The following is a 17,065-nucleotide window of genomic DNA, read 5'->3' as shown; positions in this document are numbered from 1 at the left end:
GCCTCAAATGACGACTTTCTGATTGAAAAGAAAATGATGCTCTAATGCTTTCATCTCTCAGGAAAATATAGGTTCAGCTGAGCGGCCTTCCTCCAGTGAAGCTCCACAATCTGATCCAAAGCTAAAAACTTTTTTCCTTTTTTGCCTCCAAAATCAAAAACAAACATTCACACTCTGTTGATATTAACATGCAGAAAGAGCGGGGGGACACACATTAACAACTGTGTGGAAGATGTTTGTTTTAGTACTTCGTCCGGTCTAAATACTGAAATAAATCAAACTGAGCTCTGCATCTAAAACATCAGTGACTGTGTGGTTTTGTGGAGGTTCATGCGAGACACGGTGTAGATGTTAATTTTGGACGTATTTTCCTAACTATTACAATAAATAGCCCAAAGCAGCCTCTGTGTTAGTTTGTGAACATGAGCTAGAGACGGAGCATTACCAAAGCCGATCTAACCCTACATGTAACGGGATGCCCACCTGTGCACATGTCTTCATTGTAACCAGTGATGTAACAGATGAGTTCAGTCAGTTCTTTAACTACCACATTCCCTCCTTCCTATTGGTTGTTGTGTTGCCTGATCCTGACTTCTCCTGCTGTGTCCAATACTACGTGTGTTTTTATGTGTGTTATTTTCACTGCAGTGGCAGATTGTCGTTTAAATGTTTGCTTTTAGAAGATAAAATTATTTAGACAGAAAGATAAGGGGGAATTCTGTTTCTCCTCAGACAGACCAGCTAAACTTCTTTACTATCATGAATCAATAATCATTAATATTACTTTTAATTTAGCTGTTTGTGTGTCTACCTTTGATGCTTTGAGAAAATGTAACTGGAGTTTTGACCTTTTTCCACACTCCACTGGTGTTTTTGTGTGATTTAAGTTTGAAATCTGAGCGTTTGAATGTGTAATTTTCTTTTCTGTCCACAGGGGGCAACATAACCACAAGATTCAAGATGAGCCACGCCAGTGTTTGTCCTTCTCCACTCTCCATTACAGCTGATTGAATGACTACTCTCCTGTGCAGCCTTTGGAAAGTAACCACGAGCAATGTTTTATCTCTAAGTAAAGGTTTAGTGAAGTTCACACAGTCCTTTGAAGTGAATTGATCTTTTAAAGAGTATTCCCTGTTTAGCAAAACTGTTAAAAACACATGGCTGTAGCAGCGCCGTCCCTCATCACCATGAGAACGGTTTAATTTGACTCCTCAAATCATCAAATCACGATGCTGCTGCAGTTAATCATCACTAGAGCCTCAAAACAGCTGAAAATAGTTACAAAAATGGAACAATTTCATCCTGTCTGAATAAGATTTTCTGATAGACCTTAAAAGCTATTTTTTGGATGTTATTTGCCTTTAGATGCTTCAATAATGTAGAGATCTGGGCTCCGGGGAGGCCAGTCCATGACCGATAGAGTTCATTATGTTGTTCTATCCAGGACTGCTTTGACTGCAGTGGGATCACTGTCATGCTTAAAACTGAAGCTGTTGCCAATCAGAAGCTTAGTAGCAGGACCAGGTGGTACTGAATGGTGGATAAAAATCTGATGGTACGTTTCTGTGTTATAATTCTATCACTTTTGAAAAGATCTCCAAACCACGACGGAGCTTCCATGTTTTACGGATGGCTGTAGACACTCACTGTTCTACCTCTGACTCGTTACCTCTGATCAGTCCAGCTCCGTGTAATTTGGCATACACCCCAGGCTTTTTTCTCAGTTTCCCTTCCTCAGGAATAGCTTCATCTCAACCACACTTCCACTGCTTTGAAAAGCAGTGGATGGATAAATGCAGAGCCAGGTTCATCTGTTAGATCCTGTGTCAGGTCTCTGTTGTATTTTTTCCCTCTATTTTTAAGAAGATGATATTTAGATCCCGTGCATCTGCAGTAAACAAATGTTGAGGCTTGCCACGTCTACTATTTGAACTTTTCTAAGGTCACACTGCACATTATGCTGAAAAATGCCAAGTTTTTAGCTCACAACTTTTTGAGAATCACCTTGTTGGTGCAAAATGAAATTTTGTAATGTTTGGCAAAGTGTTATTTTTTGGGCATTTTATAGATTCATTAAAAGAAATATAAAGAAAGGGAACAATTATGTATTTTAGTGACAGGCTACTAGTAACAAAGTGTCTAAAGACACAATTTAAAATGGGTTCTTTGCTTGTCATGTGCACACACTGGTTTATCTCTTGAGTTTTTTTTTTATTTATTGAATTTTATTGTTTTATTTATATTTTGATATTGCTAGGGATGATGCAATGATCGGGGACCATTCTTAATTTCGTTGTTCTCGTGACAATGACAATAAAGTTTCTGATTCTGATTCTGAGTTGATGGTTTTTTATGCTTGAATGATTCATAGGTCAGTAACAAACAAAAAACATTTTTTGAAAATGTTTAAAGAAAACTTTAAAAAACCTTCAGAAAGTCTGGAGAAGGAGTCAGAAGTCACCGGAAGCAAATAACGAGAAATGAAAATGGCTTTTGCATCTTTTCTTTTTTACCTATTCATGCTTGTCTGGATGAAAAAAACCCATAGAACAAAACCTCTTTGAGATATCGCTCTGCACATTTCACTCTCATCACATATCCTCACAAATTTTGGAGGTTTGAGTTAACTGTAAAATTTCAGAGCCTTTCCTTTGACGTTTAACGGTAAGTGGGCTGCTTTTAAACGTGATGCTTCCCCACTTCACTGCCTGTTATTGTATGGCTACTACACCATATTTGAAAATTAGGCACCAAAGTTAAAACTACATTCTGAAACTGTAATACTTTTAAACTTCAAACAGCTATTGGACTGAATTGGAGGTTTTTGTGTGTCTCTGTTTTCTTCCGCATCTTAAAGGGAAGTACAGATTCAGCTGAGCAGCCTCTCTTCAGTGAAGCTGAAAAATCAGATTCAAAGCTCTGAAGCCTTTGTTTTTTAAAAGATACATTTTTTGTCTTGAAATCAAAGTTTCACACAGGAGTTTGGACACAGCTCTGCATCTATAATATTAGTAATTGTGTGGATGAGTGTTTATGCAAGATATGGTGTAGACGTTAAATTCTGAATTCTTTGGAAGTATTTGAGTTTAACAAAAAATAAAAAGCCCAAAGCACCCTTTGTGTTGCTTTGTGAACACGAGATTGTGATGGACCATTAAGAAGGAAAATCTAACCCTAGAAGTGACAGGGTAACTGTCTGTGAAACGCACAAACTGTCATGTAATGCACTTTCTATGAAAATGTCACAACATTTGCTTCTCCCTATTTTTGTGTCTCTGAAGCACTTCCAATGTTTCTACCGCCCTGCGATGCATTTTAATCCTACGGCTGTGTTCACATTAGGATGGGTGTAGCCACTGTGGCATCACCCATTGGCTAGTAAAGTCCTATTAAAGAAGCCTAAAGTTGTTTACGCTAATGCTTATTAATCATTGTGATTAAAAAGCCTCCTCTGACTCTAATATTGACCACAGTTCACAAAACAAGGTTAACATCCTTTCCAGTATGACCTTAACATTGAATTATTCTTTATACTATTTATTTTTTGTTACTCTCTCACCGATAAATTCAAAACTGCTGCAAAACAGTAGCCAGAAATGCACAAAATGAACCGATGGGACTGAACAGGCCAATCACAAGCTGTGGGTTGCGTCGATTTGATGTTTAATAGCTTTTTTTTTTAATGAGGGGCAGGTTTTGGTGTAGGATTCCCGCTGAAGCACAACTTGGGGATTAAGCTCAACTTTTCAGATTCTTAAGCTTTGTGCATCTTTTATATTGTCTTTGTCACGTTTTAAAAGAGCACTGATGGGCTGAGCTTGGTGAGTATATGTGTGTTAAAATACTTTAAGAGGTTAGTTTCCTCAGCAGGTAACTCTATAACACTAAATTAGTTTAAATTGGCATTATCCAATGATTTAAAGTCTATACTTTTCCAGGAGAATGCCAATCGCGGCTGGAATTTATATGATCTAATCAAGCTGCAGTTCCTTCCTGACTCACGTCCTCAGAGGGGAAACACACCGTTCCCCAAAGTTTGAACTAATTAGTGTGTGCATCTATTAAAAACAAACACCTATCGGAGCCACTTCTGTTTCTTAATGGGCTACTTCTTAAACAAACAGTCCCATAACCCCGGGGCGATGCTAAAATTTTACGAGGGTATTTTTTTGTTATTTTACTTTCTCCCAAAAAGACCTCCCTTATATTTGCTTAGCCTAATGAATCTTGTTTATGCTGCGCACAGTCACAGTGCAGACTCAAGGCGTTCTGTTTTACCACAAATTCATAAAATATTCATGTTAATGTATAATTTGTGCTCACGGTCATCTCATATTAAACACCCTCAGAGTCTGTATTCTCAGTGTGTGCACTGACTGACAGAATCACGAGGCGATCAGAGGATTTTAAAGATAATTTTCAGGAAGCTTTGATGCAGGAAGTGCAGCTTTCTGTTCGCAAGAAGAAAAGGAGAAAAGAGAGGTGAAATGTGGTGGTATGAAACCGTGAGCAGAGAAGCTGGATGACTTGCAGGAGCAGGGCAGGAAATACGATGGAGAGGAGATGAAAAGAGATTGGCAGAGCATGAGAAGATGAATCAAGGTCAGAGGAAGAAGTAAGAAGAGCGAGAGGAGCGTATCAGATTGAAGGAGGGAGTCTATCCATTATACGTGACAGCAGAGAGAGGATGTGGCCTCTCTTTGCATTTGCACAAATACTGGACATTGAGGGGGAAACAGGGGCTAGAAACTCAGCAGGCTTTTACAAATGTGTGCACTTCACCTGCCTACCTTATTTTTAAGGGATCAAGGTGCAGTCATATCATCTGCAGCTCAAGTGTTTAAGATTTGGTCTTTCAGTTGTACATTTCAATCATGTAGATCAGTGGTCCCCAACCCCCGGGCCTCGGACCGGTACCGGTCCGTGAGTCGTTTGGTACCGGGCCGCGAGAGTTGAGGCTCAGGTGTGAAATGTATGGTTTTCAGGGTTTTTATCGGTTTTCAGCGTTATTTTGTTATCGTTTTTATCGTTTACTCGGTTTTCCTGGGTCTTTTCACTAGTTTTATTTTGTTGTATTTATCCGCGACACCTTAAAGGCCGGTCCGTGAAAATATTGTCGGGCATAAACCGGTGCGTGGCGCAAAAAAGGTTGGGGACCGCTGATGTAGATTATTTCAATTTGCATTGTTTGCACTTTGTTTACTTATCTATATGTTTATATCAAAACTATTTAATTTAAAATATAATTTTTTTTTACTATACTTTTTACGATCCATCCATCCATTTTGTTCCACTTATCCAGTTCAGGGTCTTGCTGTAAGGTGACATTGCTGGCCATGACCTTTTAATATTCTATGATATTTTAGGCCTTTTAAACAGCTTTAAAGAATCCCAGGACTTTATGAGTAAATGCACACGTTAGAACAGCTACCTGAAGACAGCTTATCTTTATTTTTATAAAGATAATAAGATCAGCTTATGTGAGAGCCAAAAGCTGAGACTTCAGTCTGCTCTAAAGGTTCATTCAGCTATCTTTTTTTTCCTATTCTTGAATCTGTATGATGTCAACAGATTACTAATATGGTCAAATCTGGCTGTGAGCACAGAAGCTGCACCCACGTTCTGTTTAAACTTTCTGTTTTTGAGGGGCAGCCAGTGAGAAGAAAGCGGGCCTTAAAGGGGGAGGGGTCTAAAATGCCTTGTTTTAGAGAGTCATTGAACTGGCTTGGCGTCTCGTTGGCTCTGGTAAATGAGGATTATTATTGTTGCAGAATTTTTTATTTCAGATTTTGATTTGTATTATTGTGTTTTTGGTACATGATACTTGATATTTTGTTTTTTCTTCTGGTGTTTTTCTCTTTAGTTCCTGTCGACATGATTGTCTTGATTCCTTTCAGCTGTTTCTTATTCCTCAACTGTTTCTAATCCCTCTAATTCTCCTACATTTATATGCAGCTTACTCCTGACTTTCTTGTTGTCTGTCTGATACGCGTCTATGAAGCTCGTTTTTATTTTATTTGTTTGGGGTTTTTGCTGTCCATACCCCAAAATTTGGGGTCATTAACCTAAAATACGTAACTTTGAGTTAGTCATCTTGAAATTAGGATTAGATTAGGATTAGTCTGGGACTTAAACATACCCAATTTAACACCATTAACAGGCTGTTATACATATTGCATTCTATATTTTCCTAATAAACAGATCTTTGTTATGAATGTTCTGGATGTTTGTAGGCACAAAGATATCGCCTTCAGCCAAAACGGGTGCAAGCTGCAGTCTAATAACTACTCTTTACTGCTGTGATGTCTTACTTACTTCTTCTATACAAACTGAAGTCGATTTGAATAACGTTTATCAGGGTTAAACACTTAACGACTTATTGATTTAAAGAGGCCAGCATAGCAAATCGCTCAAGTGTAAGGAAAATGTTTACCATCACTCAAACTGTTTGTTAAGAACAAAGAGTGTGAAGAGTGAGAGCAGAGATAAATTGTTTAATATAGTCTGAAAACATTTCAAAGCCTCTAACACCTGACCTCATACTGTCATCGCCTTACTTTGTTGTGCATGTTAGAATGTGTGTTAGGGTACAGCTCTGGCAATGAGGAATAATAATGAGTGTGTGTGTGCTTGTGCAAGCATTTTAAATCAACAGAGGTTTGTCCCAAGCTTTTGCAAAGCAGCCACTGCGTCTTACTCAGCAGTACAACATGCAGCACAAAGGAAAGAAACTACTCACTCACACACATGCTGTAAACCTACATGCAACTACACCCCCCCCCCCCCCCCCCCCATCCCGCCACCCCTCAAACGCATACACACTGCATGTATTCATGTGAGAAGCATGTTACATAATTTATCATCATATCAGTTCACACAGTTCGTCACAGCCACCAAAGCAGCGTTTACTGGAGCGTAGAGTAGAGCAGGATCAAAATAAGACACCACCACACACAGAGGGAGACGGTCCATAATAGCAAAAGACAATATCTACTTCGATACAAGTCTGCATTAAAAAAAACGTTTATTTACTTTTTACAAAAACGGTCGAGCCCATTTCGAGTCGAGTAAAAGTGCAACATGCTGAAATTTAGATGATGGTGAGGATGAAGAAAGAAACGTCACAGTGTGACACAAAACAACGGCAAAAAAGACACAGTGGATAATAACAACGGGTAGTGTAAACGTCCTGAACTGAAAAGAAGAGAAAACAAAACCAAAAAACCAAAAAAAAAAAAAAACATTCAGCATGCACACAGTTCAGACAGCAACATGTTCGGACTGATGGGAAAGAAAAGAAATCAAAAGTAAAAACATGCCCCTTTTGCATTCCAAGGCCATTCTTTGAAGCTTCAGTCGCACACGGGACTCTTGTGTTTATGTTGCCCTTTCCATATTATTCACTTCTATTTAAAGAGCTGCCAATGCCTCTGAGTTCAAACGTGCTGCAGCAGAAAGCAGTCGTGTCCTTTAATGTCGACTCAGGGTCAGCTGGTTTGTGATATAAACAGTAAAAACCTCAGGCCCTGAAAGGAGGCAGAAAATCATCTACAAGTCTTTTTGATTAACTGTTCGCCAAACCCTAACCCCGAGGAGAGAGGCTATTATCAAAAACTATTAACTGTTATTATCACCAAAAAGTATGAAATGACCAAACTGTAGTCATAGCTTAGCGTTTATATGACTTAGGGTACTCCAGACGTTTAGGCTCTAGATGTCTTTGATGTAAAACTATCTACAATCCATAGTTAAATAGTTTGGACATTATTTCCACTTAAAAATCTAAATCAAGAAAAACAAAGTGGTGAGGATTTGATTGAACCTGGTTTGCTCTACTGTAAGCTGCAAACAGTAGCATGTCTGTTAGCTTATTAGCTTAAAATTAGCTTTTAAAAAGTAGCCCTGGTTACTTTAAAAGCCAAAAACTTTACATCAACCATGCATTAAACAGTTTTTTCTATTGTTTTTTTTCCCCCAGTGGTTTAAAGTAGTAGGATTAAACTTGGTTTTTCAAAAAAATAGCCCTTGCCTGACTCTCTCAGTTGTCTCTAACAGTCCTTTTTCTATTTGGGATGAATTTATCGCAGAAAAGTGTAAGAGCTTTATGCTAGCTTCCAACCTGCAGTATAACATAAATCTCACTCAAGCACTCCATCAGGACGATAAAACCTGATGTGGCTCTAGATAGTACTTTGCTAGGGACAGCATTAGTGAAACAAGATTTGGATTAAAACACCCCCTTGGTTGGAGTTGGGAGTGACCGCTTAATGTAACACCATAACACCTTGAATGCAATGAGCCATGCAGCAGTTTTTATCTCATCAGTTAATACTATGTACTATAATGCCAGTTGACCCTGAATGTCTGAAACATGTATACGATGCCTGGTTCTACTTCCTAATGATTTTTTATAGTATGGGACTGTCTCATTGTTGAGGATTTCAATTTAATATTTTAGGGCCTTTGCCTTGGAATATAAAGCACCTCCTCAAGGTTATACAGCTGTTGTGAATAGAAAGGTTTTATTCATTTCCAAGGAAAAAATTATAATATGTTGACTAAACCTTGGTTGAGTTTGTTTTTCTGTGTCACCTTTAATGTCTTTGCATTTAAACAATCTAACATCACTGTATCTGGAGAATACCATAGTATCCACCAATCACCTAACACCAAATCTTTAAAATAACTGCCTGATTATCTGATGACTGTAATTTTGTTGCAGCTCTAGCACCTGCTAAATACATATATTTTAATCTTGTTCCAAACTGAGTCAAGTGGAAGCAACACCTGGCAGTTTAACCAGTGTGTTATTTTGATTAAACTATAACAAAAACTGAGAAAATCAAGTAGCAACAGCTGATATTTAAGCCAAAAAACCAAAGTAATGATCTAAAAACAAGCAGCGTTTTTCTGCCTTTTTTGTCTTAAACTCAGGTTCCACATCTTGCTTCTACAACTGTCAACAAACTGCAAAGAGGGGAAAGCTCAACATGGCACCAGCAATCAACAAGGTTGGGAATCAGCGAACAGTTGATCACAGCACAGAGCTTCTGAAAGCTTCTTTTTTTAGAATCTGCAGCTATAGCTGACAATGATTTCATGCTTCTTATGGTTTATGAAAGTGCCACACTTGGCAAGAAAGAATGAGTATAATAAAACAAAACAAAACATCTGTAGAGAAGAACCAAGTTCTGTTGTTTGTTTTAAAATCTAAAATAAAGATATTATATATTTGAATGTTTACCTCTGGCCACGACTCACTTCAGTAAAAGTGCTTCTGAGGCCTGTGATTGGATAATTAATGCGCTGCTGTTAGTCGGGGCTGAAAAGGTCTCACCTCATGAATTTCTTGGGTTCGGTGGGAGGGGTCAGCGGGGCAAGAGGTTTGTTGGAGTTGAGCTCAAGGTGATGGAGGGGGGAGTTGGGGATAGGCTCTAGGCGACTGGGCGGGGTTGGGGGGGGGGGTGGTGGTTGTGGGGGCTGGCCGCTCCCTGTACCCACCAAGCCCATGCCCATACCTGCTCCCTCCAGAGCCCTGACATTAGGAGAGCTGCTCAATCTGCTGGCTGCTGTTTTCTCATTCTTTCTCTTTTGCTACACAGGAGAAAAAAAAAAAAGAAAAAAAAAAGAAAAAGGAGGGGCACGGGGGTCAAAAAGGAGCAAAAGGGAAGTTTAAAACAAAATAATAATAAAAACTTAGGAAGTAATGAAAGGATAAAAAGGGCAAATGGAGTACAGGGAGAGCTCTGGAAGCTGTAACAGTCCAGCCAATGAGAGACAGGAAAGAGCAGCGTGCTAACTTAATAATATTCAAATGCTGATCGAAGCAGAGTGAATGGATCAGTCTGAAGACCGGCATTGCTCAGTCACAGTCTTAAAGCACCAGTCACTCTGAGCAGAATGAAAGTTCAGATGAGAAGAGATGTGTAAAAGCGGGAAACATCTCACACTAACAAATGGCTTTGAAAGCAAAGGAAGGCTGAAGAAAAGAAGACCAGTCGAATCGGGTGGCACATTTATACACACAAAGACATGATCAGAGAAAGGGTTTGCAAAGAAAACAACGCGTCACAGGTCAAAGTTGTACCTGAGATCGTGTCAACAGTTAAATCATGCAGTGGGAACCATTCAGCTCAGACACACATGACAATGAGACATTCTGTTAACCAGAAACATCTTCTGAACCTGTTTCCTGCTACGAGCTATGAAGTCCTGCATGAGAATGTCAATCTTGTTCTAAACCTTTTAATTTTCTGCTCTTTTGTACTTTTTTGCCACAAAAGGAAAAGGTCGGCACACTATTTACTTTAAAATATCAATTTAATTCTTAATGCAATGTAACAAAGAAAAGAGGGTATTAATTTCAAAGGAGCTTCTTTAGACATCGGTCAAAGAAAAAAATGAGCTGCTATTCTTATTGTAGAAGCACTAATTGATTTAAATCACCACGGCAACCACCAACAGGGATATGTCTGGGAGTGTTATCACACGGGACACCAAGAACAAAGGGCCCACAGAAAATCAGAATATTTGATCTGAAATATATTCAGTATACAGTCTGGATTAGAAAACACTAGGAGTGATTTTTGGCATCATCACAAAGATGCATTACTGAAGCAGATGTAGTACATTAAGCTGAACTTCAGTACAGTGCTTGAGTAAATGCACCATGCTATATTTGAACCACTGGTCCCATCCATACTTTCATCCAGTGGAGTTAATTGTATTTTTAGTGGGGCCTGTGCCACCCCATGCCCCCCCTCTGACCACACCCTTGACAACTACAAGATGGTCGTCATAAATCCAGTAAAAAGAGAAAATACGATGCCGGTGTGACAGGAAGGAAAGAAAAACCAAGTCTCTAATAAACAATTGACTTTAAGGTATTTATTGAACCTTTTTACACAAGCTGAGGGAAAGGTCTAAATTAAATTGTTTCAGTTATCAAATATTAAAATAGAAATAAATGTTATTTATATGATTTCTAAAAATGTGCCATTTAATTATCCTTATATAGTATACAGAGCTTTTCCTTTTGTTGCAATATATTGTGTAACATTGGGGGCGGGGGAGTCTGGTATCTAAATTAATGCTTGCTTTTGCTTATCTGGTTATTTCGCTAAACCAACATCCTATATACTGATTTTTTGAGAAGTGCTTTAAAGAACAGAAATGTTTGTTTTCAGCAGCTTTAAACAGATCACAAAATCAATGCTTCAGAAAAGCACCATTGTCCTTTTGGCTTTAGGTTTAAATTCTCTAGTTATATAATTACATTGAGCCACAGCGACTAACAGGAAACAGCATTTATTTAATTAAAGGTAATAAGAGAAAATAATTTTATTGCAGTCAAACTTCCTGATTTTATTTGACTGCATTCATTAAAACCAAAGGCCCTTTCCTTTTGTGGTGTTTTTATGGTGCATTGAAATCTATATGAACTGTGACACTTTGGTTCAGCTGCTGCAAACAAACAAGATCTTGGTATGTAGACCTTGGACAGCCTCCCCCTCACTCCTCAGTCTGTGCTATTATCTAGAAATGAAAGAAACACCACAGTTCCTGTTCCTCATGCCGTTTCCTGTCCGTTTCTCCATCCTTGACGACCTTCATTTTACAGAAAAGAATAAATGTGATAAAATTGATTTTTTCTCCCCTTGTCCTTCTGCTGTCTCTCATAAACTCTGAAAGTTTTACTGGAACATCGTGATCCTTTCTTTGCTGTAAAACAACTTCATGTCTTGCTCTGTAAACTTTGCTAAAGGACGACGGTCACCTCAAAAATGGTGTAATTCTTAACAGGTATTACTTAAAATGATTTACTGTGGTACCTTTTTAAAACCTCAGCACTGATGGTGTTGGTTGATCAGCACGGATGTACATGAAATGACTTGGAGTGGATATCATCTTTGCTATGTAGTAAAATAATGGAGCAGGCTTATCAGAGTGCCCCTGTGTGTGGTGTGTTACAGGATATTAGGGCCTACCTTAATGAGCGGGTTGATAACTCCCACATTAGGACTGGCGGTGAACACTTTGTTGAAGTTGGTCTCCCTGTTGACGAGTTCCAGCTGGTAGAACTTTTTATCGTCCTGGAGGAGAAAATCGTGTTAGCTGACAGCCAGTTAGGCTGCGGAGGACTCAGGGGAGTGTAGAGTGACTGAAAATCACACATTTAATGAGCTCTGTCTGGCAACATTTCCGAGTGGCACACAAACTTGACACTACAGTTTCATGTCTTTGTGAAAACTGCTTAAAAACAGCAATTCTCACAACCAAACTCTTCTGCCCATCAGAATTTTGCACCTGTGAGGTACCTTTTATGCACTTTAGCATAAACTTTTCACTTCCCAAGCGCTCCAAACTGTCAGAGACAACTCCACAGCTGACTCAGACAGCAATAGTGCCTCAGCATGAAAAATGTAACCTGATTAATAAAAATCACCACCTCAGTACCACTGAGTGTCAGACAAAAACAATGAATCTCACAATGTTAATGAACTGAAGTAGATTAGGTCTCAAACTGTCCGAAAGAGAGAAACTAAGCCTGACAATGGTGCTGAAAATTGTGATGCAGCGTTTAAATAAAGACTAATTCCAACATATTTCTGAGGGTAGCAGTTCTGAATACCAACATGTGAATATATTTAGCATGTTTCCAAGTTTGGACAAGTTGAAATCTTTTATTTTATTTTTAAACATTTAAATTGTCACATGAGGTTTTGGACTCTTATTGAGAAACAACTTTGTGGTGTTCCTCAGGATTCTGTCTTGGGTCCTGCACTATTCTAATTAGCACCTTCTCTTTAAGTCAAATATTTACCGACTGTTCATTTTATGAAGGACTCCTCACCCGTACATTATTTTTAACATGTCAAACTCTGTGAGTAATGAGTTATTAAGCTTAGGGGTGTGTATGACTAGTCGAATACATGTCGCTGCCCTCGACAGTCATGAGTGCAAATACTGCTTGATTAAACTACTTACTCATAATTAAGTTCATATTCAAAGGCAATTAACTGTTAGATTTTATAAGATGTTAAACACCCAGCCACAGTCACTACATGGTATAACTACTCGACCAGAGCAAAATGTACCCAGATTCTGCACAGGCATGTCAACGGTAACCTGCAAGACGCTGGTGTTAGCACTGCTAATGTTAGCCACCCTTTACTAAATTAATCTGACGCTGTGTGTCTGAACTACTGACTGAAAAGGTCAAAGCTAAGTGTGAAAGCATTTAGAATTGGACGAACCAAGTGCTTTTTTTTTTGATTGTAAGACAAGTTCTTTGCTAAATGCTTGCTTTCAATGCTCCTCACACTCTGGCTTGTTTTTCTCTTTTGGTGTTCTCTTGGTTCTTTGATTAGCTAGCCTGTGGCCAGAATTGACAGACAGATGATTAGTGCTATGGACGTCATTTAATTATTATTTAAAATGCGCTGGCCGTTTCCAAACAGCTTCAAAAGATGACTTCAAAGCTGGTTCTGTAGTAAAACCATGTGGTGTTTCACTTTAGTCTCAAATATAAGATAAAATATAGTAATATAGTATAAAAACGAGTATAAAATCAGTGTTATTAGAAAAGTAACTTGTGAAAATCAGCACAACCTGAGCGATTTTTAATTTTACAGCTAACATTTTTTTTTGTTGGGTTTCTTCAAATGTTTAGCCTAGAGTTTTCAGGAGGGTTAAACATATATTTTGTGGGTCTGGATAACACTATCCATGCTTTCTCTATAAATCAGATAAGATCTGGAAAGCATTACTCATCATTTTTGTTCAGTGTGCAAACAAATAAGGGAGGATGCATTTTCCTCTTCATGTTTATAGCTATAGCTTCTTATGGTTGAGACTTTACCTCAATACCTACCACCAGTTTTTTGACTAGAGTTTCTCTCTCAGAAACCATATCTTTGAGCTCGGCGATGAGCTGCAGATCCTCAGGACGACTCTCTCTGTTCCTGAACTTATCCTCTGTTCCTTCCAACCTGTGAGATAAAGAAAAAAAAAGACATAAGACCATAAATATCCTCCCACAGTCTAGGCTAAAACAAAATTATACAAATCTAAAAATCAAGCAACACGTCAATGCACAGTTTGATCCAACAAACTGTGTGAGTTTCTTCCACATATTAAATATGTGACATCAAACATTAGCAGGGAAAGATTCAAAGCAGGAACATTTGATCTGGCACTTTATAGTGTATGTTTACAAGATGGAAGCATTTAAGAGTTGAGAAAATTAAAAGTGTGTATCAAAAGGCGATTTCCTTTTTCATTACACTTTAATCAATAAAACAGTAATTGTCCTTCCTTTCTTCCCCGCCCTGTGCAGTCCCTGTGGAGAATGTTTTGATTCTGTAACTTAGGAGAACTTTCAAAAACGTTATAATGGATTTATTTTCACACTGGCCTTTAGAGAAATCAACACGTTGTGTAAAAGCTCTGATTAATTTAACGTCTGGTGACGTTTTCCCTTCTGCACGCTAAAGAGCGCAGTGCAATAAGCGAGTGACACGCTCAAGCAAGCAGTCATATGTTGTACTGTTGGCTTAAATTAGTTATTTTTTTAAGCTGTGATAAACTAAAATTTTATTTTGCGCACAAAACTCAAGTAAACATAAAAGAAACATGCCGTGATACAAGTCATTATGCCAGTCTCATAATTAAACAGCGATGCACTCAGTTGCAGTTACTGTGTACTGGGTTGCTAATAAATCAACATATTTTCAGAATATGTTTTTTTTTTCTGGTCACAAGAATTATGACATGACACCCTCATAAATTTAAATTAGGAAAGAAAGAAAAAAGAACTTAAGCAAAAGAAACAATAACAGGAAAATGAAACCATCAAAGCTCAGTTACAGAAACTTTTATGTGAGGCGTTTTAGGAAATGAAAACAGGTCTTTTTGATCAAACACGACTTCTTTTCATGTTTAGCTGCAAGCATGTTTCTAGTTTTGGTAATACTTTTTATTATTATTTGACAGTGAACTTAAAAACTTGTTACATTAACACAGTACAAATTCCCCTGGATTTTTCTCCTGTATCTTGTTTATAGTTCTTAAAATTTTGTATTTCAGGTTATTTTTTAGGGTTTTTAGTCTTTTTTTTTTATTGTGTTTACATGCTGAGTACCAAGTATACTTAATTGGTTTTAGACTCCCCCATGTCCTTTTCTTTCTTGTTAAGTCTACATCTCTGTCCCCCCCCCCCGTGCGCTACCTCCAGTTTCATTTTAGTACTCTGTTGTCTCTTGTGTTTTGTCTTTTATTTTCGTTGTTTATTGTTCTTGATCAGTTTCAGCTGTCCTTGTTTCCCAGGTGTTTTCCCTCCTCCTAATTGCCCCTTTTCTATACAGTCAGTGGTGTCTTCCCATTGTTTATAGTTCTTAAATTAGTCTTTGTCCCAGCGTCTGTCTTATACCCTCATATATTCAGACTCAGGTCTGTTGTGTTGTGGCTTTTGCATTTTGGACTGTTTCAAGAACCTCATGAGGTGTCTTCTGAGTTAACTCAGGTTATGAGTCTCTTCAGTCCATTTTTCATAACATGATTTTTTTCATTTTAGTGAAGCTTCACATTTTATATATTGATGGGTTGGAGGAAAATAAATCAAGCACCCATCTTTTAAGAGCTAAATTTGAGCTTTTAAGTATTTAACGTAACAAAAAAATAAAAAAAAATAAAATGGCAGTAGTGACTGCTTTCTTTAGGCCAGCTTCTCTTCTAGATAAATTGCAGTCACTCCAAAGAAAATCTGGCATTGGAGTGGAACAGCCAGTGGAGCTCATCCAAGTGATGCTGATAAAAGCTGATCTGCACTTTCGTCAGATATTAGCTCTGCTGTTGTGCTGGTACTTTTGAGTTTATCAGACAGGCGATTCATCATTTTTTTTCCTGTTTGCCAAACATTTTCTGCAGCTCAAGTAGGAGAATATCTACAGTATGAACCAAACTAAATTCTGGTTGCTGCTTTGTATTGTTCAAGTGCTTAGTGCAATAATCACTTTAGGGATCTAGAGTAAATTCTGAACACGAAAGTAAAAAAATGAAGGAAAGGAGCTTGAGGCTGTTGCAGTCTTTGTGTTTTGAAACTGGATGCTACGAGCAAGGGGCAGAGAAAGGACATAACCTCACCCTACAGCACACCCATTATCTTCTTTTTTTGGCTTTAATGGCAATTATCATTTAAAAAATTAAAGTCAAGTTGTATTCAATGAGATATGAAACTTGCTTTGCCTTAGCTAATTAACAACGTCTTTAGAGATATGTGGGCCTCACAGGGTCACGTCTATGCTCGCCTTTTTTTTTTTGTTAGGCAAAATATAGCTGATGTTATTGTGCTAATCTTTATTTAAGAAAAATTCAAGTTGGATCCTTTTTTACTGTTAATAACTGATATCTCTCTCTCTCTCTCTCTCTCTCTCTCTCTCTCTCTCTCTCTCATATATATATATATCTTTATCTTTGTTCAAGCAGACTGAGTTGGTGCTAAAACAGCTCTTCCTCTGAGCAGGAGCACACTGAGGCCAAGTGTTTAGTGACCAGCTATTTTGTGCCTGAGTACCACAGCATCAGCAACCCTTCGCTGAGCAGAAGGACCCTCAGTCACACCCACAGGAAAAGCAAGGGAGCGCTGTGCCACCAGTGGCATTTATCTCATTTTCAGATTTGTTTCAGATCACACGGACAGACGGTTTCCAGCTTACGGACAAACACACATACAAAACATCATGACAACCTGCAGGGAGAAAATCCGCTGCATGGTTAAGCTGATAAGAGACGCTGGACAGCCACGACTGCTCCAATATGTCACCAGCAAACCTGCAAAACAGTGTTCATGTGGATTTTCTGGAGGTGCTTCATCTTCTTGGTGAAGGTGAAGTCTGTGATAAGATGATGACTTAGAATCTCTCAGCAACAGTCGGAGGTTTCAGGACTTCAAATGTCCCAAAAACAGAAATGAGAAATGGTCAGGAGGGTTTCTGTTATCTTTGCCACCTTCTTATCATGTCTTGACCTTTTCTCTCATAGCCGCTGTTGACACACCACATTCATG

The 17,065-nt window shown here is 38.3% G+C and overlaps 1 protein-coding gene across 5 annotated transcripts in view; it reads right to left on the bottom strand.

Moving 5' to 3' along the window:
* The window catches only part of fam184ab (family with sequence similarity 184 member Ab), a 206,115-nt gene that overhangs the window by 1,217 nt on the left and 187,833 nt on the right, over positions 1-17,065 (bottom strand). For 3 of the 5 annotated variants that reach the window (XM_040018045.1, XM_040018043.1, XM_040018042.1), the window contains 3 exons: positions 13,874-13,991; positions 11,988-12,092; positions 9,338-9,594 (listed from right to left, as the gene is read on the bottom strand). In XM_040018045.1, the coding sequence (XP_039873979.1) occupies positions 9,338-9,594; positions 11,988-12,092; positions 13,874-13,991 (480 nt within the window). Of the gene's footprint in view, positions 1-5,542; positions 7,527-9,337; positions 9,595-11,987; positions 12,093-13,873; positions 13,992-17,065 lie in introns of those variants that run through there. The other 2 variants (XM_040018044.1, XM_040018046.1) reach the window with 2 other exon arrangements.

The sequence above is a fragment of the Simochromis diagramma genome, unplaced genomic scaffold (assembly GCF_900408965.1).
Source record: "Simochromis diagramma unplaced genomic scaffold, fSimDia1.1 OVJJ01000802.1, whole genome shotgun sequence".
NCBI lineage: Eukaryota > Metazoa > Chordata > Actinopteri > Cichliformes > Cichlidae > Simochromis > Simochromis diagramma.
Note: the sequence above shows the minus strand (reverse complement) of the source record. Positions and strands in the feature narration are given on the sequence as shown.